The sequence below is a fragment of the Dendrobates tinctorius genome, unplaced genomic scaffold (genome assembly GCF_039654945.1).
Source record: "Dendrobates tinctorius isolate UK_male_01 unplaced genomic scaffold, ASM3965494v1 ptg000038l, whole genome shotgun sequence".
Taxonomy (NCBI): Eukaryota; Metazoa; Chordata; class Amphibia; order Anura; family Dendrobatidae; genus Dendrobates; species Dendrobates tinctorius.
Window position 1 is genome coordinate 24,973,677 of NW_027361706.1, and position 23,130 is coordinate 24,996,806.

At 43.7% G+C, this 23,130-nt stretch overlaps 1 protein-coding gene across 2 annotated transcripts in view; it reads right to left on the reverse strand.

The window, feature by feature from the left end:
• Positions 1 to 23,130, reverse strand: part of LOC141088279 (inter-alpha-trypsin inhibitor heavy chain H3-like) — a 159,078-nt gene that overhangs the window by 107,513 nt on the left and 28,435 nt on the right. For both annotated transcript variants that reach the window (XM_073574297.1, XM_073574296.1), the window contains exons 7-11: positions 17,870 to 17,995; positions 14,848 to 14,964; positions 9,823 to 9,991; positions 4,903 to 5,028; positions 4,482 to 4,663 (exon numbers count right to left, since the gene is read on the reverse strand). In XM_073574297.1, coding sequence (XP_073430398.1) covers positions 4,482 to 4,663; positions 4,903 to 5,028; positions 9,823 to 9,991; positions 14,848 to 14,964; positions 17,870 to 17,995 — 720 coding nt within the window. The remainder of the gene's footprint in view (positions 1 to 4,481; positions 4,664 to 4,902; positions 5,029 to 9,822; positions 9,992 to 14,847; positions 14,965 to 17,869; positions 17,996 to 23,130) is intronic.

Sequence of the window (23,130 nt, forward strand, 5' to 3'; positions counted from 1 at the left end):
GCAAGTGTGCTATCGGAAAGAGTCTTCAGTGCAGCTGGATCAATCTTGACAGAAAAAAGGACCCGTCTGTCAACCCAAAATGTGGATGATCTAACCTTCATTAGTATGAACCATGCATGGGTTTCCAAGGATTTTGTCCCACCTTCCCCTGATGACACATAGGGTGACAGAAAAATGGCTTGCTTTGGTCCACCTCTTCCTGGGACTTGACCTATTTCACCTTTTGCATCAGCTGAATGTCCAACATCAACATATGCCACTTTCTAAAACTCCCTAACTGTGCTGCCCCCCCCATGGCCGGGGTCACCACCTAGCGCACGACACCGTGCGAGTGCCATTGCCCTGGACAGGTGGGTAGGCCGACTCTTGGGCACGGGCACTGGCACAGGGTCCCTCATAGTGCAATCAAGTGTCTCTGACGGTGGTGGTGCACACCCGCCGTCAGACACACCACCGTACTATCAGGGGCCCTGTGCCAGTTCCGTCGCCAACGAATGGGCCCCCCCTGCTTGCTCAGGATCACAGCACTTGCAAGGTTGAAATACTGTGCAGTGAGATGGAAGAGGGGAACGACGAGGAGTCGAGACTAGTACAGGGATTCCCTAGCTAGGAGACTTATTTCATTGTTTTCAATGTTGGGACAGCAATTTTTGGGGAGCACTATACTCTGGAGAATGATAGATGGGGCCCACCATACACTGGAACATTCCAAAGGTGGACATCAGACACTGGAGCAGCATTTACAGGGCCCATTATACACTAGAGCATTAGAAATGGGGCCCATTATGTTTGGAGCATTATTTGGGCCCATAAGACAGTGGAGCTTCATCCATGGGGACCAACATATACTGTAGCATTATGTGGAGCTCATCATATACTGTTTCAAACATTATATGGGACCAGTGATTCTGTATGGAGAAATAGATGGGCCTCGTCATGAGATGTAAAAAGTGAGGTATTTTTCATTGTACTATACTGCTATTTCTCTGCCGTATAGAATCATAGAATCATAGAATCGTAGAGTTGGAAGGGACCTCCTGGGCCATCTGGTCCAACCCCCTGCTCAAAGCAGGATTCGCTAAATCATCCCAGTCAGATGTCTGTCCAGCCTCTGTTTGAAGACTTCCATTGAAGGAGAACTCACCACTTCTCGTGGCAGCCTGTTCCACTCATTGATCACTCTAACTGTCAAAAAGTTTTTTCTAATATCTAATCTGTGTCTCCTCCCATTCAGTTTCATCCCATTGCTTCTAGTCTTTCCTTGTGCAAATGAGAATAAAGTTGATCCTTCTACAATGTGACAGCCCTTTAGATATTTGTAGACAGCTATTAAGTCTCCTCTCAGTCTTCTCTTTTGCAAACTAAACATTCCTAAATCCTGCAACCTTTCCTCATAAGACAGGGTTTGCAGACCGGTCACCATTCTGGTCGCTCTTTTCTGAACTTGCTCCAGTTTGTTGATGTCTTTTTTAAAATGTGGTGCCCAAAACTGGACACAATATTCCAGATGAGGTCTGACCAAAGAGGAGTAGAGGGAAATAATGACTTCACGTGATCTAGACTGTATGCTTCTGTTAATACATCCTAGAATTGCATTTGCCTTTTTTGCTGCTGCATCACACTGTTGACTCAGATTCAGTCTGTGATCTATTAGTATACCCAAGTCTTTTTCACATGTGCTGTCACTTAGCCCTATTCCTGCCATTCTATATATGCTTTTTTCATTTTTATTGCCCAGATGTAGTACTTTGCATTTCTCCCTGTTAAAAACCATTCTGTTAGTTGCTGCCCACTTCTCCAGTTTATTTAAATCTTTTTGAATCCTCTCTCTCTCTTCTCTAGTATTAGCTATCCCTCCTAGCTTTGTGTCATCAGCAAATTTAATCAGTTTACCCTCAATTCCTTCATCTAAATCGTTGATAAAGATGTTGAACAATACAGGGCCCAGGACAGAGCCCTGTGGTACCCCACTTGAGACATTCTTCCAACTGGATGTGCAGCCATTTATGACCACTCTTTGGGTCCGATCACTAAGCCAGTTATGAATCCACCTAACAGTTGCCTTGTCCATTCCATACTTAGTCATTTTTTCAATAAGGATTGTATGAGAGACTTTGTCAAATGCTTTGCTGAAGTCAAGATATACTATATCTACAGCATTTCCTTGATCCACCCAATCAGTGATACCGTCATAGAAGGAAATTAAGTTAGTCTGACATGACTTATTAGTTACAAACCCATGTTGACTCTGTTTAATCACTTCATTCTTATCCAGGTATTGACATACATGTTGTTTAATAGTTTGTTCAAAGATCTTTCCTGGTATAGAAGTCAGACTCACCGGCCTATAGTTGCCTGGGTCCACCTTCTTCCCCTTTTTGAAGATAGGAACAACATTTGCTCTTCTCCAGTCTTCTGGTACTTCTCCTGTTCTCCAAGAATTTTCAAAGATTATGGAGAGGGGTTCAAAAATTTCTTCTGCTATCTCCTTCAGTACTCTGGGGTGTAATTCATCTGGACCTGGAGACTTGAATTCATTTAGGTTAGCTAAGTGTTTCCTCACTATCTTTCTGTTTATAGATATCCTGGATTCTTTTATTCCCTTAATAGGACAATGAATAACAGTTGATGTTACATTTCCTTTCTGAGAGAAAACAGATGCGAAATAGGAATTTAAAAGTTCAGCCTTCTCAACATCCTGTCTTACCATTTCATCATTTTCATCCTGTAAAAATCCTATAGCATCTTTGACTTTTCTTTTACTTTTGACATATCCCCAAAATCCTTTATTATTGCTTTTGACATCTCTTGCAAGCCTCAATTCATTTTCAGCTTTAGATAATCTGATTTGTGCCCTGCAGGTTCTGCAGACAGCATTATATTCTTCTTTAGATATGCCTCCCTCTTTCCATTTTATAAACGTTTTTTTCTTCCTTTTTAGCATGTGCTTAAGTTCTGTGTTCATCCATCCTGGTTTCCTTAAATGCTTCCTATTCTTCCCTCTTTTCGGAATTGTTAACAACTGTGCTTTGAGAATTTCATTTTTCAAGATTTCCCATCCTTCCTGGACATTTTTGTCTTTAAGGATATCCAGCCATTGGATCCCTCCAATTCTCTTTCTGAATCCCTTAAAATCTGCCTTTCTGAAATCTAACCTTGACGTCTGAGTCTTCACAGGTCTTCCGCCTCTAGTTATCCAAAATTCTAAAATAGCATGGTCGCTACCTCCTAGGGTCCCAGCCACTATTACCTCCTCAACCATTTCCTCCCTGTTTATAAGGATTAGATCCAAGGTAGCAGTTCCCCTTGTTTTCTCCCTTACCTTTTGGAAGATAAAGTTGTCAGCAAGAGAGGATAAGAATTTCCTTGACCTGTTAGTTTTGCCTGAGAGAGATTCCCAACAAATGTCTGGATAGTTGAAATCTCCCATGACAACTATGTCATATTTTTTGGAGAACTTGGCCATTTGATGCATAAAGAGTTCATCCATATCTTCAGCTTGCACAGGCGGCCTGTAGTAAATGCCTACAATGGTGTCCTTTCCATTGTTCTGTCCTTGTATTCTTACCCAAACAGTTTCCACAGAACTCCCAGTCTCTGAAGCTTCAATCTCTGTGCAGATATACGTGTTTCTAACATACAATGCGACACCCCCTCCTCGTTTATCAAGTCTGTTTCTTGCAAATAAGTTGTATCCTTCTAGTCTTGTATTCCAATCATGTGTATTGTCCCACCAAGTTTCAGTGATTCCAATGACATCATATTTCTTTTCCTGTGTTAGTAGTTCCAATTCTCCTTGTTTGTTGCCCATGCTTTGTGCATTAGTATAGAAACATTTTAGTTTGTGATTGGTTTCTCTTTCTCCAATATTTTTATTTATTAGATTCTTTTGTCTTTGTTCTTCCTTTCCACTTCTAATAGCAGAGTTCTCAATAGCATTTGTCAGATGTATGGCTTTTTCTGGTCTTTTGCTTCCCTTCCCATGTTGTTCTAGTTTAAGGAGCATGATGAGTTGTGGTATGTGTTAAAGGGGCGCTCTTTGGCCCAGGGCACATGAAAACCTGGAGCCAGCCCTACCCTCCCACAACTATAGCAAAATAACCCCCATTTTTCAGTGCGTAACTTGTATTATGAAGCTAATTAAGGTTGCCAAGCTTAAGTAAGAAGAATTGATGCTTTTGGCATTCAAATGAGCACTGTAGGTGTGTTTCCTGTCCTCCTCTCACTGCCGACTTTTATTCCCCATTGACTTACATTGGGTTTCGTGTTTCGGGACGACCCCGACTTTTCCCTATAGTCGGCCGATCTTGCTCGACCCGACTTTTGGAAAAGTCGGGTTTCACGAAACGAAACTCGACCCTAAAAAACCAAAAGTCGCTCAACTCTACTGAAGACTGAGTATTCAGCTGGGTATATTCAAACCATCTTGTGGGGTTCGTTGGTAAAGAACTTACATTAAGATAAACATTATGAAACATTACCTGCAATTGCAAGGCTGCATCTGAGTCTTCATATATGCGACGGCCTATTCCTGAATTTTCTAAAGCTAACTTCTCCAGGAAAGGATAATTGACACCATAGCCAAAACCGAGGCTGTACAGGGTGTATTTCCCTTGAATAGCTTGCTTGACATTTGCTTGGATTCTTGAAGGGTTTGATTCACCTACGAGTAAATAAATATTCACACATTTCACCTTTATTTCTGAAAGATATATGATGTTTTACAATGCAGAGAAGTTGCAAATGATGAAACATAGAGAGTTTATTATTAGTGAATTTTCACCTAAATGAAGTCCATAAGCATAAAAATCTTAGACATGGAAAACCCCTTTAAATAAAAATTGTCCTTTTTTCTTTTTTTTAAAAAATACAAAATAACTTACTGGTGATTGTTTTACCTACCTTCATTGGGTTGACCATCTGTGAGGAGGACAATTAAGGAAACACTTCTCTCGGGAACAGTTTTGCTCTCATGTGCTTTGTTCAATAAATCAACAGCCTTTAGCACAGGGTCATTGATGTTTGTCACTGTGAAAAAAGCCAATATATTCTAACATAAATTTTAATAATTTGGTTTGTTCAATGTGTGCAATTATCATTCACAATGGAACACACAACATACTGAGCGTAAATAGCACAGAAAATCCTACAGACAAGTCAAAGGAAATATAGTTATTTGGGTATCAAGCATTTTGTAAGTTCAAGCAACCCAAACAGAATCATGAGCCCAATCTGACAGTCAGTTATTCAGTGCTAACATTTGGTTTCCTCAAATCAAAGAAAAAAAATCAGCTACAAATAGGGTTGTTTTCTGCTGGACCTTTTCAAGCTAAGCCGACTGAAAGATCATCTATTATTGTAGTATTGTGGTTGTGAATGACAATCATTATGCATCGAGGACTAAAAAGAGACAGATGTTTCAGGTTGACTGCACTAATACAGAAAATGTCAGACAACCCAGCTGCATAATTGGTATTATAGGGTGGATGCACAGTAAAAACCACCCAAATACCTGTTACCTACTCCCAATACAATTGAAAATACCAAAGAACAAAGTTTGCGGTAAAAAATTTACTGAAAAATATTTATTAAGGACGCAATACATAATAAAAGCACATGGATATTACAAAGACATGATACATGTTTCCAGGAACGTCTCAAAGTACGGGGGGTGTCACCCTCAGACAAAGGTACCTAAACAGCTCATGGTTTATGGATTCATAACGCCATAATTTTAAACACCATATATAAAGGCTTCCATAACACATGGTGTAGTGCCAAGTAATGACGTTCTTTATGATGCCCATAGTACAAAGTATGCATAAAAAAGTGCTTTAAGGTAAACAAACAAAGGCAGGAAGAGCTTACCAAGTGTTGAAGGGTTGAGAGGGGACTCCCACGCCAAATGTAGCCCCAACGCGCGTTTCGCTGACCTAACACACAGCTTTCTCAAGGGGACTTTTGGACGTTCCTGGAAACATGTTTGTAATATCTGTGTGCTTTTATTATGTATTGTGTCCTTAATAAATATTTTTCAGTAAATTTTTTACTGCAAACTCCTTGTTTTCTGGTATTACCAATACAGAAAAGTAGTCGTTCCACTCTGCGGTAGTATTTAATAGTATCTTTATTAAGCATTTCAAGTTGGTACTGAACGCTCTTTAAAAAAATGGATTATATTGTTGTAGTTGATAGTTGTTAGTTAATAGTTGTTATAGTTGATGATAGCTGTGTCCCCTACATGGCATGTGGACGAAGGTGCTCTGGTCAGAGGAGGCCAATATAAAACTTTTTGAGCTAAATGTACAACACTATATATGGCAGAAAACTTCTTCTGCACATTACCTTGAAAATACCATCCCCACTGTCAAATATGGTGGTGGCAGCATCATGCTGTAATGATGCTTTTCTTAAGCAGGGACGGGTAAACTGCTTAGAGCTGATGGGTAAATGGATGGAGCGAAATACAGGAAAATCATGGAGGAAAAACTGTTAGAGTCTGCAAAAGACTTGAGCCTGGGGCATAGGTTAGTCTCACAGCAGGACAATGACCCCCCTAAAAATACTGCCAGAGCTATGATGAAATGGTTTAGATCAAAGCATATTCATGTGTGTAAATGGTTCAGTCACAGTCCAGGCATAAATCCCAATGAGAACCTGTGGCAAGACTTGAAAATTGCTGTTCACAGATGCTCTCCATGCAATTTCATTGAGCTGGAGCTAGTTTGCACAAAAGAATGGGCGAAATCTTCAGCCTCTAGATATGCAAAGCTGGTAGAGACACACCACAAAAGGTGTACAGCAGTAATTGCTGTGAAAAGTGGTCCTACAAAGTATTGACTTAGGGGGGCTGAATGTAAATACATATTACAATTTTCAGGTTTATATTTTTTAAATATTTATAAAATCATGTATCGTTTCCTTTACACTTCACAAATATGTTCTACTTTGTGTTGGTATATCACATAAAATCCCAATAAAATAAATTTAAGTTTGTGGACGTAACATGAAAAAATGTGGAAAAGTTCACAAGGTATGAATACTTTTTCAAGGCACTGTACAGATGAAAATTTATTTTAATCCGTGGGCATGACTGCAATTGCTATGTATTCTATGTATCATCAGACTGGAGTATTTTGGGCCCACCAGATATACATTCTTGAGGCCCACTATGTAGCTACATAGAATAAAATGCAAGATCACCAATTGTGTGGTAAAACACACTAATATCAGGGTATAAAATAACATAGTGCATTTGTTAATGATATAGAAAGAGTTGGTGCCCACATTGTGGTGCAGACTCAATGATAAGTGTCCCCTGATGTTTACCAGTACGCCAGTGTTTTATAGCTCCAGCGCAGTGGATGAGATTTTATGACATCTCATCCATACGCTAAGTTTGACGTGAACAATGTGTCAATTTATGCTGCAGATATTCACCACCGATTTCATCCTTTGCTATACAAAGGATCAGGGCAGCGGTAAAGGTGCATCATTGTGTAGTAATAAACGCAGCAATATCTGCACAATATCGGTGTGGATATTACCACTGTTAATTTGATGTGTGATTTCCATTACAGAAATTATGCAACAAATACTGTACATTATGTGAATGTACCCTCTAATAGCTGTGGGGCCCCTAAATTACTTATAGAGTTATCAAATTGGCATGATTTCAAAAGAACTTTCCCTCAAATCCCCCCATACACTTTTTACGGAAATCTCTCTGACACTTATGAGCCCATAACTTATGAAGGGCCTCATTTTGTTAGTGGTGGGAGAAGAAAACTTTAAGTGAGACAGGGGTGATACAGGGGGAGAGGGGCTCAGTCAGGGGTAATACAGGGGGAGAGGGGCTCAGTCAGGGGTGATACAGGGGGAGAGGGGCTCAGTCAGGGGTGATACAGGGGGAGAGAGGCTCAGTCAGGGGTGATAAAGGGGGAGAGGGGCTCAGTCAGGGGTGATACAGGGGGAGAGGGGCTCAGTCAGGGGTGATACAGGGGGAGAGGGGCTGAGTCAGGGGTGATACAGGGGGTGATGGGCTCAGTCATGGGGAACAAACTCAGTCAGGGGTGATACAGGGGGAGAGGGGCTCAGTCAAGGGTGATTCATGGGGAACAAACTCAGTCAGGGGTGATACAGGGAGAGGGGCTCAGTCACGGGTGATACAGGGGGAAAGGGGTTCAGTCAGGATTGATACAGGGAGAGGGAGTTTAGTCAGGGGTGATACAGAGGGAGGGAGTTTGGTCAGGGGTGATATAGGGGGAGGGAGTTTGGTCAGGCGTGATACAGGGAGAGGGGGCCTAGTCAGTTAGGGGTGATACATGGAGAGGGGGCGCAGTCAATCAGGGGTGATATGGGGAGAGGAGGCTCAGTCTTTAAGGGGTGTTATGGGGAGAAGGCGCTCAGTCAGTCAGGGGTGATAGAGGGAAAGAATGGGCAGTCAGTCAGGGTTGATATCTGGATAGGGGACTCAGTCAGTCAGGGTTGATACGGTGAGAGGGTGTGGAGTCCATCAGGAGTGATATGGGAAGAGGCGGCTCAGTCAAGGGTGATACAGGGGGAGGGAGTTCAGTCAGGGGTGATACAGGGAGAGAGGCCACAGTCAGTCAAGGCTGATACAGGGAGAGGGGGTACAGTCAGTGGTGATTTGAAGAGAGGAGGTCAGGAAAGGGTGATACAGGGAGAAAAGTGCAGTCAGGGATGATACATGGGGAGGAAATGCAGTCGGGGTGATGCAGCGGAGGGAGTGAAGTCAGGGGTGATATAGAAGAGGTGGCTCAGTCAGTTGTGGCTGATAAAGAGAGAGGAGGTTCAATCAGGGGCAATGCAGGGAGAGGGCTCAGTTAGGGGTGATATGGGTATAGGGTACAGTCAGGAGTGATATGAGAGAGTGGTGCAAGTGATAGGTGATATATGGGGAGGTGGTGCAATCAGTCAGAGGTAATACGGGATAGGGGGTGCAGTAATGGGTTATAAGGGGGGGTGCAGTCAGACATTATATGGGGAGGGGATGCAATCAGGGGTGATATAGGGGGAAAGGGCTCAGTCAGGGGTGATAAGGGGGAGGGGGTGCTGTCAAGGGTGGTATAGGGGGAAGGGGCTCAGCCAGGGATGATATGGGGAGGTGCAGTCGGTCAGAGGTGAAAGGAGAGATGAGAGAATGGGGCTCTCATTCATCCTTAAGTGACTTTGCCCCCTCCCCTCTATCACTCCTGACTAAAAGGTTCATTTGCACTTGATGTTAGGCTGGCAGGGGGGCCCTCCTTCAATCATTCCAGCTATAGCAGGGAGTCATCTATCTTCCTGTAGATGTTATGGAGACACAGATGATAATTATTTCAAAAGAAATACCCAGGGGCGGACATATCATTGGTGCAACCTGTGCAGCCACACAAGGTCCATAGAGTAATGGAGCCCATTTCTACCTAAAAAATGCGTGCAATTTTGCATTTTTAAGAGCTCTTGGACTGCAAAGGGCCCATATATCGTTTTTGCACAGGCACGCTTTTCGGTCTGTGTCCGCCAGTGGAAATACCATATTTATTTGTTGGCCTGCACAAAACCATCATTGTGACACAATGCACTCTACCCACTAATTAGAAGAGCTGTTGGGGATGGCAGTTAGAAGGAGATTTGCAGGATTGTGGTTGATAGCCTTGTACTGCCAACATGGCACCTGAACCAGGATCCTGCAATTCTTTTTGATCATCTTTATTATTTATATTGTCAAAACTGTAAGAAATATGACCACTACACTTGAAAAAAGTTATACAAAATTTTAGTTACTTGGCTAAAAAAAATAAAAACAACTTGACTTACAGCCATCAGTATTAATCGACTTGACAAATTTTCTGGCTTCTTCTAGGTTTTCTGGGGTTGCCTTGAGTAAAGCCTTTTTCCACAGGACAATATTATGGTCAAACAGTATGAAATTAAAGTGATCCTGCTCTGAAGTGTCATTCAGAATTCGGAGAAGGGCTTCTTTTGTCTATGTACAGATACACTTGTTAAGACGATGCAAAATACATAAATTTCAGTAATGGAGACATTTTTAAAGGTCTCAGTTTATAGGGTCACAATTATACATATTTGAAAAATATGGGGCTTTACATCATTTCCATATTATGGCTATATGCACACGGTGCGGATCTTCCTGCGGATTTTTCCGCGCGGATTTTACTAAATCCACAGGTCAAATGACCTGCATTTTTCCTGTGGATTTTTTCCTTTTTTTTGCGGTTTTACTGCCGTTTTTGTGCGGTTTTCCACTGCGGTTTTCCACCTGCGGATTTGTAGAATGGAGTAGGTGGAAAACTGCAGCAAAACCGCACAAAAGAAGTGACATGCTGCTTTTTTTTTGCCGCACAAAAAACGCACGGAAAAATCCACAGCATGTGCACAGCGGGTTTTTTTTTTTTTTTACATAGGCTATAATGGTACTGTACATCACCTGCAGTTCTGCTGCAGATCCGCAGCGGCAAATCCGCTGCGGATCCGCAGTAGAAACCGCACCGTGTGCACAGACCCTATAACGGTATATTTACATAAGACGACCTGCAGTGGTTTGCTTTACTGTTTAGGTAGGCAGAGTGCACTTCCGAAGTGCTCAGAACGATCATCAAAGAGAATCTGTCACCTATTTTTTGGCATATAAGCTGCGGCCACCGTCATCAGGGGCTTATCTACAGCATTCTGTAATGCTGTAGGAAAGCCCCCGATGTAACCTGAAAGATAAGAAAAAGGAGTTAGATTATACTCACCTGGGGGGGCTGTCCGGTTTTGGGTGTCGCGGTCCGGGTCTGGGGCCACCCATCTTCTAGCGATGACGTCCTCTTCTTTGCTTCCTGTTGCGGCTCCGGCGCAGGCGTACTGCTCTGCACTGTTGAGGGCAGAGCAGAGTACTGTAGTGCACAGGCACCGGACCTCTCTGACCTTTCCCGGCGCCTGCGCGCTGCAGTACTCTGGCCGCAGCTTATATGCCAAAAAATAGGTGACAGATTCCTTTTAATACATTGTAGAAAGCTGCCATTGTTCTCGGTAGCAGATGTACTGTTTACACAAGGCGACCTGCTCCCAAGAGCAATAGTTTTTAAGCATTCATCAAAATCATTTAGCCTGAGGAGACGAGTGTTTTGTTTTCATTGGGCAAACAACAACCTATTAACACTGAAAAATGTGTATATGACACTATTTTCTTTTCCTCACACAGTAATCTTACTGCTGTGCTGTCACACATACGATGTTTAGGCTTTATTTACACTTTGCAAATGTGTTGTGTTTTTTGCTGTGAATTTTTTCAAAATGAATTTTCCAAAAATAATGATGTATTTGTGCCACAAAAATACGCTATGTGGGCATAATGTGTAAATGGAGCTGATAATATAGGAGGGTTAATATTTTCCTCCTTTTCTATATTTTGTTTAGTATTATCTAGCCTCATATTATGTTTAATTTTTTTTAATGTTTCATATTTTATCTGATATTTTCTTATCTCATACCCAATGCTCTAAGAAATTGTGTGTTATGGGTAATACGCTGGGAAAGACATTATAGCTAAAACTTGTCATAACATTTCTCTGAGAAGGGTGCAGCTGGTAGAATTTCCAATGGGAACTTTGCATGCTGTGTTACATTTGTCAAAGACAGAGACAAGTAGCAGAGGGGTTAGAATCACTATTTCCATTGTTACAGAGAATAAAAATGTGTAGTAGATAAATTATTTCTACTATAACCAACAGTCAGGAATCCTATTTTGCGATCCCACCAATATGTCAGGGATTTACTTGTCTATCCCACTTTCAGTTCCGGTTAGGAACTTGCAGCTCTCTCGCGCCCCCCTCATCGTCAGGTAACTACACCTAGAATAAGTAGTCGTCAGAAAGGCTGCCTTGCCGTGTACTGGCTATTGGGCCCTCTGCAGTGAGGGCGGTATGTATATATCCAGTCACAGGCGGGAAATACACACATAAACCTCCGTTCCGTCACTGCCAGGGTCTCCCAAATCCCCCAGAACACTTTGCTGCCACCAGCTCCTCGTTTGCTATTAAAACCAATATCGGGTCACGAGCTCACCCACAGGGTATCGGAATTTAGCGCGAAGGATGTGGCGGTTCGTTCACAGAGGGAAGAAAAAGGTTCACGTAGCTGTTTTTGCAGGCAAAAGACACTTCCTTGTTTGAACATTTGAGCTTTATACCTTTGCCCAAAATCAAGGGTCGTCCCCCGTGGTGACCTCATTGGGTGGTTGGATATGCCCCTTTGGAAAGTTTTTAAAAACTTATATTGTCCATAACTCTTGCGGGAAAGCTCGCAGAGTGATGGCAGGAGTATTATATGTTTTCTTACAAAATTATCTTTCATTTGAGAGCGAACATGCTGTCTCTGTGTGGTACGGACAGGCAGAAATCCGTTTCTCGATTTCTGGTGGCCGCACAAGCTACAAAACACTGCTGTGGATAGCATTAATTATGCAGATTCTAAAAATATAAGTTTCCTGTCTCTAGGCTTATTGTGTATTATTAAATTTGAGTTTGAATAAACAAAGGAACATGTGTTCTAAACCTTTACTTCCTGCTTGAGCCGGGCAGACCAGGATCTCACCTTACACAAGCTAGTATAGCTGGAGGGAGGGTGAGTGGACATTCCAAAAGAGGGGAAGAGGAAGGGGGCTGGAAGCTGCAGCTGTGTGCCTGCACATGAGAAGCTCAGTGCTACACTGCACAAATGAAATGGGGGAGGTGCAACACTAGCACTGGAAGTGTACATAGAATTTTAGGAATTAATCAAACTTTCCTGACACCAACTGTTAGATGCCAACTCTCTGACCAGCACATGAATGTGGCACCCATATAGTTTCTTTGTTTGTTGTGGCTTGTGTGTGTCCATCCAGGCAGGCTGATCTGGGGAATCCTTTGAAGCAGTGTAGGAAGACCGCCTTCTTCTATTAGGGGAGGAGAATGTATCTGAGGTAGTCTGTAGATGGGAACAGCCACCCACTGCCACACCACAAGAGAAGGGAATTGTGAGAGCAGGAGTTACTGTATATGCTTGAGTATAAGCCGACCCGAGTATAAGCCGAGGCACATAATTTTGACATGGAAAGCTGGAAAAATGTATTGATTCGAGTATAAACCAGGTATGCATTGTCCCCTCATCCCTATCCTTGTATGCATGGCTCCTCATCCCTATCCTTGTATGCATGGCTTCTCATCCCTGACCTGGTGTGCATGGCTCCTTATGCCCTTCCTTGTCTGCATGGCTTCTCATCCCTGTCTTGGCATGCATGGCTCCTCCTCATCCCTATCCTTGTATGCATTGGCTCCTTATCCCTGTCCTGGTATGCATGGCTCCTCATCCCTGTCCTTGAATGCATGGCCCCCAATAATAAAAGCCTAAAAAACCTCCTACTTACCTTCCCTGAGCACCCTCACAGCATCCTGTTCCAGCTTCTAGCAGCTCCTGGCGCCGGCTGATCATTTGTCCCCGCTCATTATGGTAATGAATATTCACCTTGCTCCACTCATCGGGGACACTTGATCACTTGGGTGCAGGAGCTGTTGGAAAGCGGAACCGGACAATACGAGGGCGCGCAGGGAAGGTAAGTGCTAGGGGTTTTTTTACAGCTTCTGGAAGCCGGCGGCTGCAGATATGACTGTGCACGCTATAAAAGAAATAAATATTCACTGACAGTGCAGGAAATATTCATTTCTCTTTAGCAGCGGGCACAGTTAATAATAATAATAATAATTTTTATTTATATAGCGCCAACATATTCCGCAGCACTTTACAATTTACAGTTACAGCCGCAGATGCCGTCTCCTGCCTCCTGTGACCTGCTACTCCGCCGCTCCCCCTCCCCCAACAGCTTCTGGGACAATGACTCGTGTATAAGCCGAGGGGTGCGTTTTCAGCACAAAAAATGTACTAAAAAACTCAGCTTTTACATGAGTATATACAGTATTTATCTATCCTGATTCTACTGTGGATACTGTATTCTACATATATTCTTGTCTGCTTTCCATGATGGAGTTGGAGCCAGTATGTGTGTGTGAGATAACAGAGGTCCATCAGGAATGTCATTGACGAAAAAAATGGCCCAGGACATTCCTGCACGATCTGCGATATCCAGCAGGGGGGCCGATCGCTGCTGCGTGTCACATGTTTTGAGATCGCAGGCGAGATCGCTGTTGCATCACAAAATCGGTGACGCGCTAGCGATCTCGCTATGTGATACGGGGCCTTTAGAAATGAACCTAAGGAGCTGAGACACACCTAAACTATTCAGCAGGGTGTAAACAGAATCACCTTTAGCCAATGAGATGTATGTTTGCTAATGCCAGCGCTTATTTAGAGATAAGCTGAGCCAATTATATTATTACAATGTATGAATACTAATAACCTATATAAGGCTAGCTTCACACTAGCGTTTTGGGCCGCAGCGCACGGCCGACGCTAAGCCCCGCCCCGTCCGGTCATCTCCGCCTAGTATCGCACATGGCTGCATGCGATCTGCACACCCTATCTTTAGCAGAGGCACAGTCACAACCACAGCCTTCGGCTCCTGCCACTGCTCCGCCACTCCCCCTCCCCCACCGTTTTTCTGGACAATGGCTTGATTATAAGCCGAGGAGGGGCATTTTCAGCACAAAATAATGTGCTGAAAAACTCGACTTATACACGAGTATATATGGTATATTCTATTTGGACATTTTCAACTCTATGGTATCAGAAATAACTTGTGCAACTGAAACCTCAAAATGTTGCTAATAGTATGGTGAATAATTCAATATTTTATTTCAAGCTCATTATTAAGAAAGATATGTCAACCTGTGTATAATATCTTACCTGATGCAATTTTATACCATCCATTGATCCACTTCTGTCAATGACGAAAATTACATTTTTTGGTACACTAGACAGTTTAGGGGGAGCAAAGAAGTGAACAAAATATCCATTTACAACCTACAAAGCAAAAATAGCCATGTTATTTCAAAAGCAAATACATTTCTTAGAGAACCACTCTTAGTCCAAGATGGTTTAGCCATAAATCCCTCTTTAAAATCGATAGCAAATGTAGTTAATATGACTTATTTTTTAAATTAAAGATGTACTAAGAAAAAAAATGCCCTATTCAAGGAACGTCACCAAATTGTCCATATTTAGTATTGGTATTCCTAATGCCAATTCTTTTCCTGTTCGGTTTGCATGATAGTCACATTATGAGCTTAACAGAAAAATAGAGAGAGTTGGCAAATGTGCTCGTAAAATAGCACAATCACTTGACATAGGATTTTAGCCTCATCTGAATTGGATATTAACCTCTCTAAAGATGATAACATGCAGTAACCACTTAGTAAAAAATGCGTCAGTACAGGGTTAGTGCAAAGAGCAAGACCTCTTTCACAGCAAAGAGGGCTGCGGAGGGTTGTGGAATCCCACTCTTTATGCTGGGATGCCACGACCCAGAAGTTCAGACGAGACTTATATTAGAAGGTCATGTCTTTTAGGTGAGCAATATAGTAGGGATTCTTGTGACCATTTTTGATGAAAGGTAATATTAAGAAAAATCACCAGTTTGAGGCTGTCCACTCTCTTCTTAAATAAAAAGAGCAGCCCCAGACTGGTGATAGGTACTCTTTAAAGAAGTCTTTATTCTCTTCGAGCAAATGATGTACATGTTCATCAGCAGCACTGGGGGTGAGTATGTGAGGAGAGGGTTCAGGAGTTGAGCGGTGTCCACAGCTGGAAGATTCTTCGAATTCCACATCTGTGTCTAACCACATGGGACAGAGCTGAGCTTAGATCATGGCACCTAACAACTTAAATACCATTGTCAATCTCTGCTAAATATGAAACAGATTCCTGTGTGCACAGTGGCATTCATGGGCCCCGTGCATTGTGATTTCAAAGTACCAATGGGTTATCACTAGGGTTGATCTAATAGCGTCAGAGAAGTGCTTATCCGAATAGCTATAGTGCTTACCGAATAGCTGCATTGGTAACCTGGATACCTGGAGCACTCCTGATATTCAGCTGTTTGGCTCCGCAGCTGCATGTGTCGCGGATGTGTAACAGTCACAACAAACAGGATCTCCATACATGTCTTGTGACTGTCACACAGCCGCGACACATGCAGCTGTGGTGCCGAACAGCTGATTATTGGGAGCATTCCAGGTATCCAGGTTTCCTATGCAGCCATACTGTAAGCGTTTTAGCTATTCGGATAAGTGCTTATGCGAAGCTATTCAATCAACCCTAGTTATCACTAAAGTTGGAGGTATCGTTTGAAATTTGAATTAGTGGGGTACGCTGAATTTTTCCCCAAAATTTGATTTGCGGCAAATTTGCAATGCTAAAAAGCCTCTAATTTCCTGGAAAACACATGTATAACACTCTGAGATCTCCTTGGTGTGTGTTGAACCAGTTTTGAGGTTTGACCTCAACTTATCTAGCTAGGTGTCAGTGGTAAGTGTTGGTAACTTGCAGCTTATTTAACCAAACACTGCTGTTTCAGACTTGTTAAACCGTGTTAATTGTCTACACAGCCCAAAAATTGCTGTTGTTTATACACAGGTGGTGTAAACGGAAGAAGCTTTTGCTGGCATCTGCAGGCCCCTCAACCGTCGGGCCCTGTTGCAGCGGCGACTGCAGTTGTCATGCCGCTGACTGTAGGGCAGAAGCTTGTGTCAATGGCAGAATGTAAATTTTGCTTTGTAAAACATTAAGTGTTATGGTGTTGCGGAAGGTGGACTGAGCAGAAAACTGACTCCAGCTAATAATAAGATCGCTGTCAGGGGTTAGATCACCTTGCTGTGATTGAGATGAGTGATGTTACAGATATTTCATTACGCTCTCCATTTCCTCCCCACTAATATGGTTGCCAGAGGCAAACAAGGCTTATCGGTAGTATTGTTGCCAGCAGTGCTGATGATTATGCTGTGCAAGCAACTCCTGCATTTTTTCCCATAATATAGGGTTTGTTTTTTTTCCATCACGCTATTACGCCTGTTGCCAGTGCCATATTTTGGTTTATCAAACATTTTCGACAGATGTAAAACAGTTGATTCTTGAATGCGCTTACCGAGGGAAGCGGGCTGTTGGCCAAAATCTTGTGATATATGACCTTATAGAATCACTGAAAAAAGGCAGAGATGCTTACCTGCCTAGGGCTCAAAGCAGGCTGCAGTGGACCCAAGTAATTATGGCAGCAACACAGGTGCAGTAATACCAATATAGCAATCATCAAGCGAAGAAAGGAAGAATCCAGCTCAGGACGGAGTAGGCAAAAATAGGACAAACCTTTATTGGACAAACTTAAAATGTCCAAAACATAGCACACACCTGGCAGGACGAGTAAGACTTTTTAGTTGAAACGCGTTGATCACTTCCACTGGTGTGCCAGGTGTGTGCTATGTTTTGGATATTTTAAGTTTGTCCAGTAAAGGTTTGTCCTATTTTTGCTTACTCCGTCCTGCGCTGGATTCTTCCTTTCTTCGCTAGATGTTTGCTGTGGTTGCTCACCACGATCCGTGCTGGACATGAGTTGGCCAGGGGAGTTTCTTCAGACTGGTAAGCTGACTTTCACCATTTTTTCTCTGCAATATAGCAATCACTCTCAACCTACCAACCCATGGAGGGGGTGATTTTTTAGTATACTAGTGCATGCAAAAAAATCTGTATGTGGCATTATTCACACAGGAAATGCAGAGCATCAGGCTTTCAGCCTATCCACAACACCCATACTTACGTACTATTTACAATGTGGATATTGCAGTAAATCTGCCAGGTACATTTTTATCTATACATTGCAAAGGCTTACATTTGCAGTGCAGAATGTGTATGAACAGCTCAGATTATTAGACCTCACCTCTATGTTTCCAGGAGTTTCTCTATTAACATCATAGGTCACCGTAAAATCTCCATCCAGTAAAGTGCTTGTGCAGTTGGCACATGAGCGCTGCTGGTCTATGGTGGGTTTAAAAGAGACATGACCCTGAAGACACCAAAGACATGAAGCCAAAATTATTTATGACCTAAATGTATCTGTATGCCATCTCAAATAACCAGATCTTAAAGGGAATCTGTCAGGAGAGTAAACCCTCCTAAGCCGTCTATATGGGAATGGAGCTCAAAGAAAGCTGAATAAAAATAATACCTTGATACCTGCAATCTGATTTCTTATTTCCGTGTTTTCTTATATGCAAATGAGCTCTTATGATCTATGAACTAGGCACAGATTTCAATGAGAGTCTGCCTCCAAAGAAAATTTTAAATTAAAGGGGCATTAGCACTGTGAGACATGTAATGACTTACATTTTGTTCTCATAATCCCACATGATTGTAATGTGTGGCACCCCAGAAGTCCGGTTGCCACAGTGACATTGCCTCCCTCCCAGGGGGTGATGATATGCCTGGAAGCAGAAAGGAGTTCCCTGGTCAGGTAACTACAACACACAACACTTTTCCTACTCCAGACCAGAAGTGGGAGCTCTAAACTCTGCTTTGGGGAGCTTCCCTGAAGGTTCTGGGCTGGAGGAGGAGTTAGAGTGTCTGAGTCGGGAGTGAGAGAAGCAGGAAGCAGGAGTAGCTGCTCCCCAGACTAGGACAGAGAACAAGAGAGAGGAAAAGAAGTGAAGGAAAGCCTGGGGCAGTGGAGCTGTAAGGAGGCTCACCCCAGGTCTGAGTGCTTGATACTTGATGCCGGAGTCCGTGGCTGTCTGGGTACGACAGGTCCAGTAGCCGAATCCGGAGGGCAGGAGACTGCAGGCCTCCTGGTCCCACTAAAACCTCGAAGGCACAGTAGCATAAGAGAGCCTGGAGCCACCACAGAGAAGTGACACCTGTAAAAGGCTCAAGCTGCCTGCCATACAGGCAAGTACCAAGGACTGTAGAGAACAGAGGACTGAGCAGAGCTTCAAGCTGCAGAGACCTCAGAAACTAGAGCAGAAAGGAGGCCTCCAACACCACTTGGCTCAGGGGACTCTGATCTGCTTTCAGGCTGCCGGAACTCCAATTCCATCTGTACCAGTGCTCCGGTCTGCACCACAAGTCTTCAGTAAAGGTAAAGGAAACAGCAATCTGTGTGTCTGCAGTTATTGACCCTATACACAGTCCTGCACATCCATTATCCCTATCCTTCTTATAACAACTGCCCTGAGGACTAGCTCCATCTTTGGGGAGCTGAACCAACTCTGCTGCATTGCCATCATCCCCAGTGGTCTGAACTGCAGCGTCGGCTTACAACTAAGTTGCCGAACACCACAGGTGGCGTCACAAACTTATCCCCACATAAACTTTATTCCTCATAAAACCTTATTTGACAGGACACTAGGGCCACAGACCGGGTCCCCGCTACTGTGACACTTCCCCTTTAAGTCCCGACCCGGTACCGATTATCCCACGGCCTTAGGGGCGCTCCAGTTTGGCGTCACAAACAGGATTACGAGCCCGGCATTGCCAGGTACTGTGTGCCAAGGACTAAAGTGAATAGTTAAATTTCCGCCATTGTTGTGCCGCACAGCGCACGGAAAGAAAGGCGCGTGTCATCGTGGGTGGAGGCCCCAGGAAAGGCACAAAGAAAATCGCAGGCCGTGCTCTGCGACAAGCGGCGGAAAAAGACGGATCCCCGGCTCAAAAACCGGAAGGAGGATATACAGACCGCTTGCAGAGCAGTGACTGACTCTGGTAACGTACCCCGAGCCTAGCTGAGGTTACTAGGTGGGGGGGAAAGAAAATGTCTAATCCAGACGGAGATGCAGCGGCAGATGCAGCCGTAGCCTCCTTGATACAGCCTGGTTCAGAAACTGTATTTCGTGGCAAAGCTGTGATGGTGCTCAAAAGAGGTTCCCACACCAGAATAATATTCAAATAAACTTTTGGAACTCAACTTAAGAAAAACATGAATTTTGTTATCAGTCACAGGTAGATGTTTTGGTCAGCACATCTGACCTTCCTCAATACACTGCAAAGATTTAAATAATGCATAAACCGCCAATAACTATGATACTTATAACAATGGATCTAATATAAGCTACAATGTCAAAAAGTGCACTGGTGATGGAAAATGAAAAAGAAAAGAAACAAAGAAAAAGAAAAAAATGAGGACATACCCAACTGCTCCTGAGGTGTCTGTGTGAATAGCACATGGAAGACACTTTAAGAATCCCCAAAGATTAATTTTGTAAGGTCCTAGATGGGTCCTCTGGTTAAATATGAATCAAAAAGGCTCAAGATGTGAGTCCTGTATAATGTTCAGTGCAGGTGTCTTTCACCCCCATTAACATGGGATTTCAAATAGGAATTACTTCCGTGAACGAATGGGTCTGCGTATCTCTTTATTGATGAGACCATATAAAATTGTCTGCAATGAGGACCTAGATAATGGACCCGGGTGCAGTGACTATCGGTAGTGGATAGTGGTATCTCCTGCCCAGCAAGAACACAGTGTCCACCGCTTGTTTCCAGGGCTATTCACGGACTGTTATAAGTATCATAGTTATTGATTGGCGGTTTATGTATTATTTAAATCTTTGCAGTGTATTGAGGAAGGTCAGATGTGCTGACCGAAACATCTACCTATGACTGCTAATAAAATTAATCTTTTTCTTAAGTTGAGTGCCAAAAGTGTATTTGAATACAGCCTGGTTCAGAGGCAGCCGCAGCCCCTGTGGTAACGCCATTCACCTCGGCAGCAGCAGCAACCTCCACCATGCCGCTATCAATGCCATATGAACCGAGAACTGCCTGGTTGCCACAGTATTCAGGGGAGTTGCACACCCTGAGTGATTTCAAGGAGAGACTATGTAGCCTGCTTAAAGTGTACCCCCTGTCTGAGAGTCAAAAAGTTAGCATACTCATGGGTCAGTTAACTGGTGCAGCCCAGAGGGAAGTAAAGTCCTGGCCAGACACTGAGAAGGGAACTGTCAAGCAAATCTTGGCCAGGCTGAAGGACACCTTTGACACCCGAACAGCAGCAGAGATAAAAATGAGATTCTTTGGATGCAAACAAAGGGTGTAGGACAGTATAAAAGACTATGCATTTAACCTACAGTTGGCGCTATGGGCTGTAAAGCATGTTGATCCAGACAGCGTACAAGATGAGGACAGATTGCTAACTGAGCAGTTTATTGAGGGGCTCCTGTCTAACAATCACAGGACACAGCTGTACATAATGGCCCTACAGAATCCTGACCTGGACTTTGCACACTTCAAGGATAGAGCCATCTGGGCGCTGCGTGAGCCTAATTCTGCCAGTACAGTACCTCCTAGGTGCCTGGCCATTACATACCAACAGGAGACAGCATACCGTCCTCAGATCCCTGCTGGGACTGAAACGCCAACTAAAGATGATGACTCTTCTGCAGACCTACGTGTCCAGGTCCAGGAACTGACCAAAAGTGTGGCTGCACTAACCAAAACTGTGCAGTCTATGCGAGTGTCCCCAAGGGAGCAGATCCAGCTTGCCTCCAGTCCAGATGATGTCCCGTGGTGACGGCAAAGGACAATCCCACCGACCAGAGGGAGAGACAGTGACCGCTGCAATCAAGACAGACAACCCATCTGTCGCTGCTGCCACAAGGCGGGATACATCGAAAGATTCTGTCATTTAAACAAGCAACCCCTGGGGTGGAGGGTCTACCCCCAGGAGTAAGATGTCCAGGCCCACACAGTTGGTGAGACAAGTACTTGGGAGGACGGCCGATCCTGCCCGTCGTGATTGATGGCATCCTAATGAACGCTTTATTAGACACCGGCTCGCAGGTGACAACAATGCCATATATTCTCTTTAAACAGTACTGGGCTGATTCAGACATAACTCGCAGCCCGGATGAGCACCTTACCATAATTGCCAGCAATGGTCAGTCTTTGTCTCAGATGGGGTATAAGGAAGTGACCATTAAGATTAGCCGAGTAGAATTGCAGTCGCAAGGTTTGATTATTGTTGATATGGACAAACGTGAATGTAATCCCATGATCACTCTAGGCACTAATGTAATAGAAAATTGTCTTGGAGAAGTAATTGCTTTATTGCAACAGGTAGCCGAGACCGCCAGTTCCAGTCAGCAGTGGGTCCTGCAAAAAGAGATCAAAGCGCTGATGCAGAGACAAAAGGTAGAGCTGTCTGGTGGAGAAGTCGGCAATGTCAGAGTGAGTGATCCAATCCCCATTATAGTACCTCCCAGGAGTGAAATGTTAATTTGGTGTCGGGCAGCAATAGGCCTCAGGGGTCAAGATTACCAGGCCTTGGTGGAGCCAGTGTACTCTGATAGTAGGCCCACCATCCTGACAGCCAGAGGGGGTAGTTGATGTTGATGTTCGTAAGGGGAGAGTACCAATACGCATCTTGAATTGTGGGGAAAGAGAGGTCTATTTACCCCAGTATGTCACCCATGCTAAGCTGTTCACTGTTAGTAACAATGCAATAGAGGCAGCAGAGCCCTTGCTTCCTTCTGACCAAGTGGAGGGCAAAGGCTCTGAGGGGCAGCTGGAGGATTGGTGTCAGCAACTACACGTAGGCACTGACTCCACCCCTTCACACTAAAAACATGGGGCTTACCGAGTGGCTCGAGAGTACGAGCGGGTATTCAGCAACATCCTATAGACTTTGGGCAGGCAAAAGGGGTGCAACACCGTATCCACATGGGAGATCATCCACCTATTAAAGAGAGATACCGGCCTATACCCCCGGCACACTATCAATGTGCCAAGAGTATGCTGCGGAAGATGAAGGAGGCTGGGGTGATCAGAGATAGTTGTAGCCCCTTTGTTAAAAAGAAAGATGGTACCATGAGGATGTGTGTTGATTAGAGGCGGATTACAGCATTACACATAAGGACGCCTACTCATTACCTAGAATTGAGGAATCATTAGATGCACTGAGAACTGCTAACTATTTTTCAACCCTGGATCTCACCAGTAGGTATTGGCAGGTTCCTGTGGCAGAGGCGAACAAAGAAAAGACAACATTTACAACACCAATGGGCCTCTGCGAGTTTAACTACAAGCCGTTCGGGCTCAGTACTACCCCAGGGATGTTTCAATGGCCAATGGAATGCTGCCTAGGACATAAAAATTTTGAAACTGTCCTGCTGTACCTGGATGACATCATTGTCTTCTCGAAAAACCTAC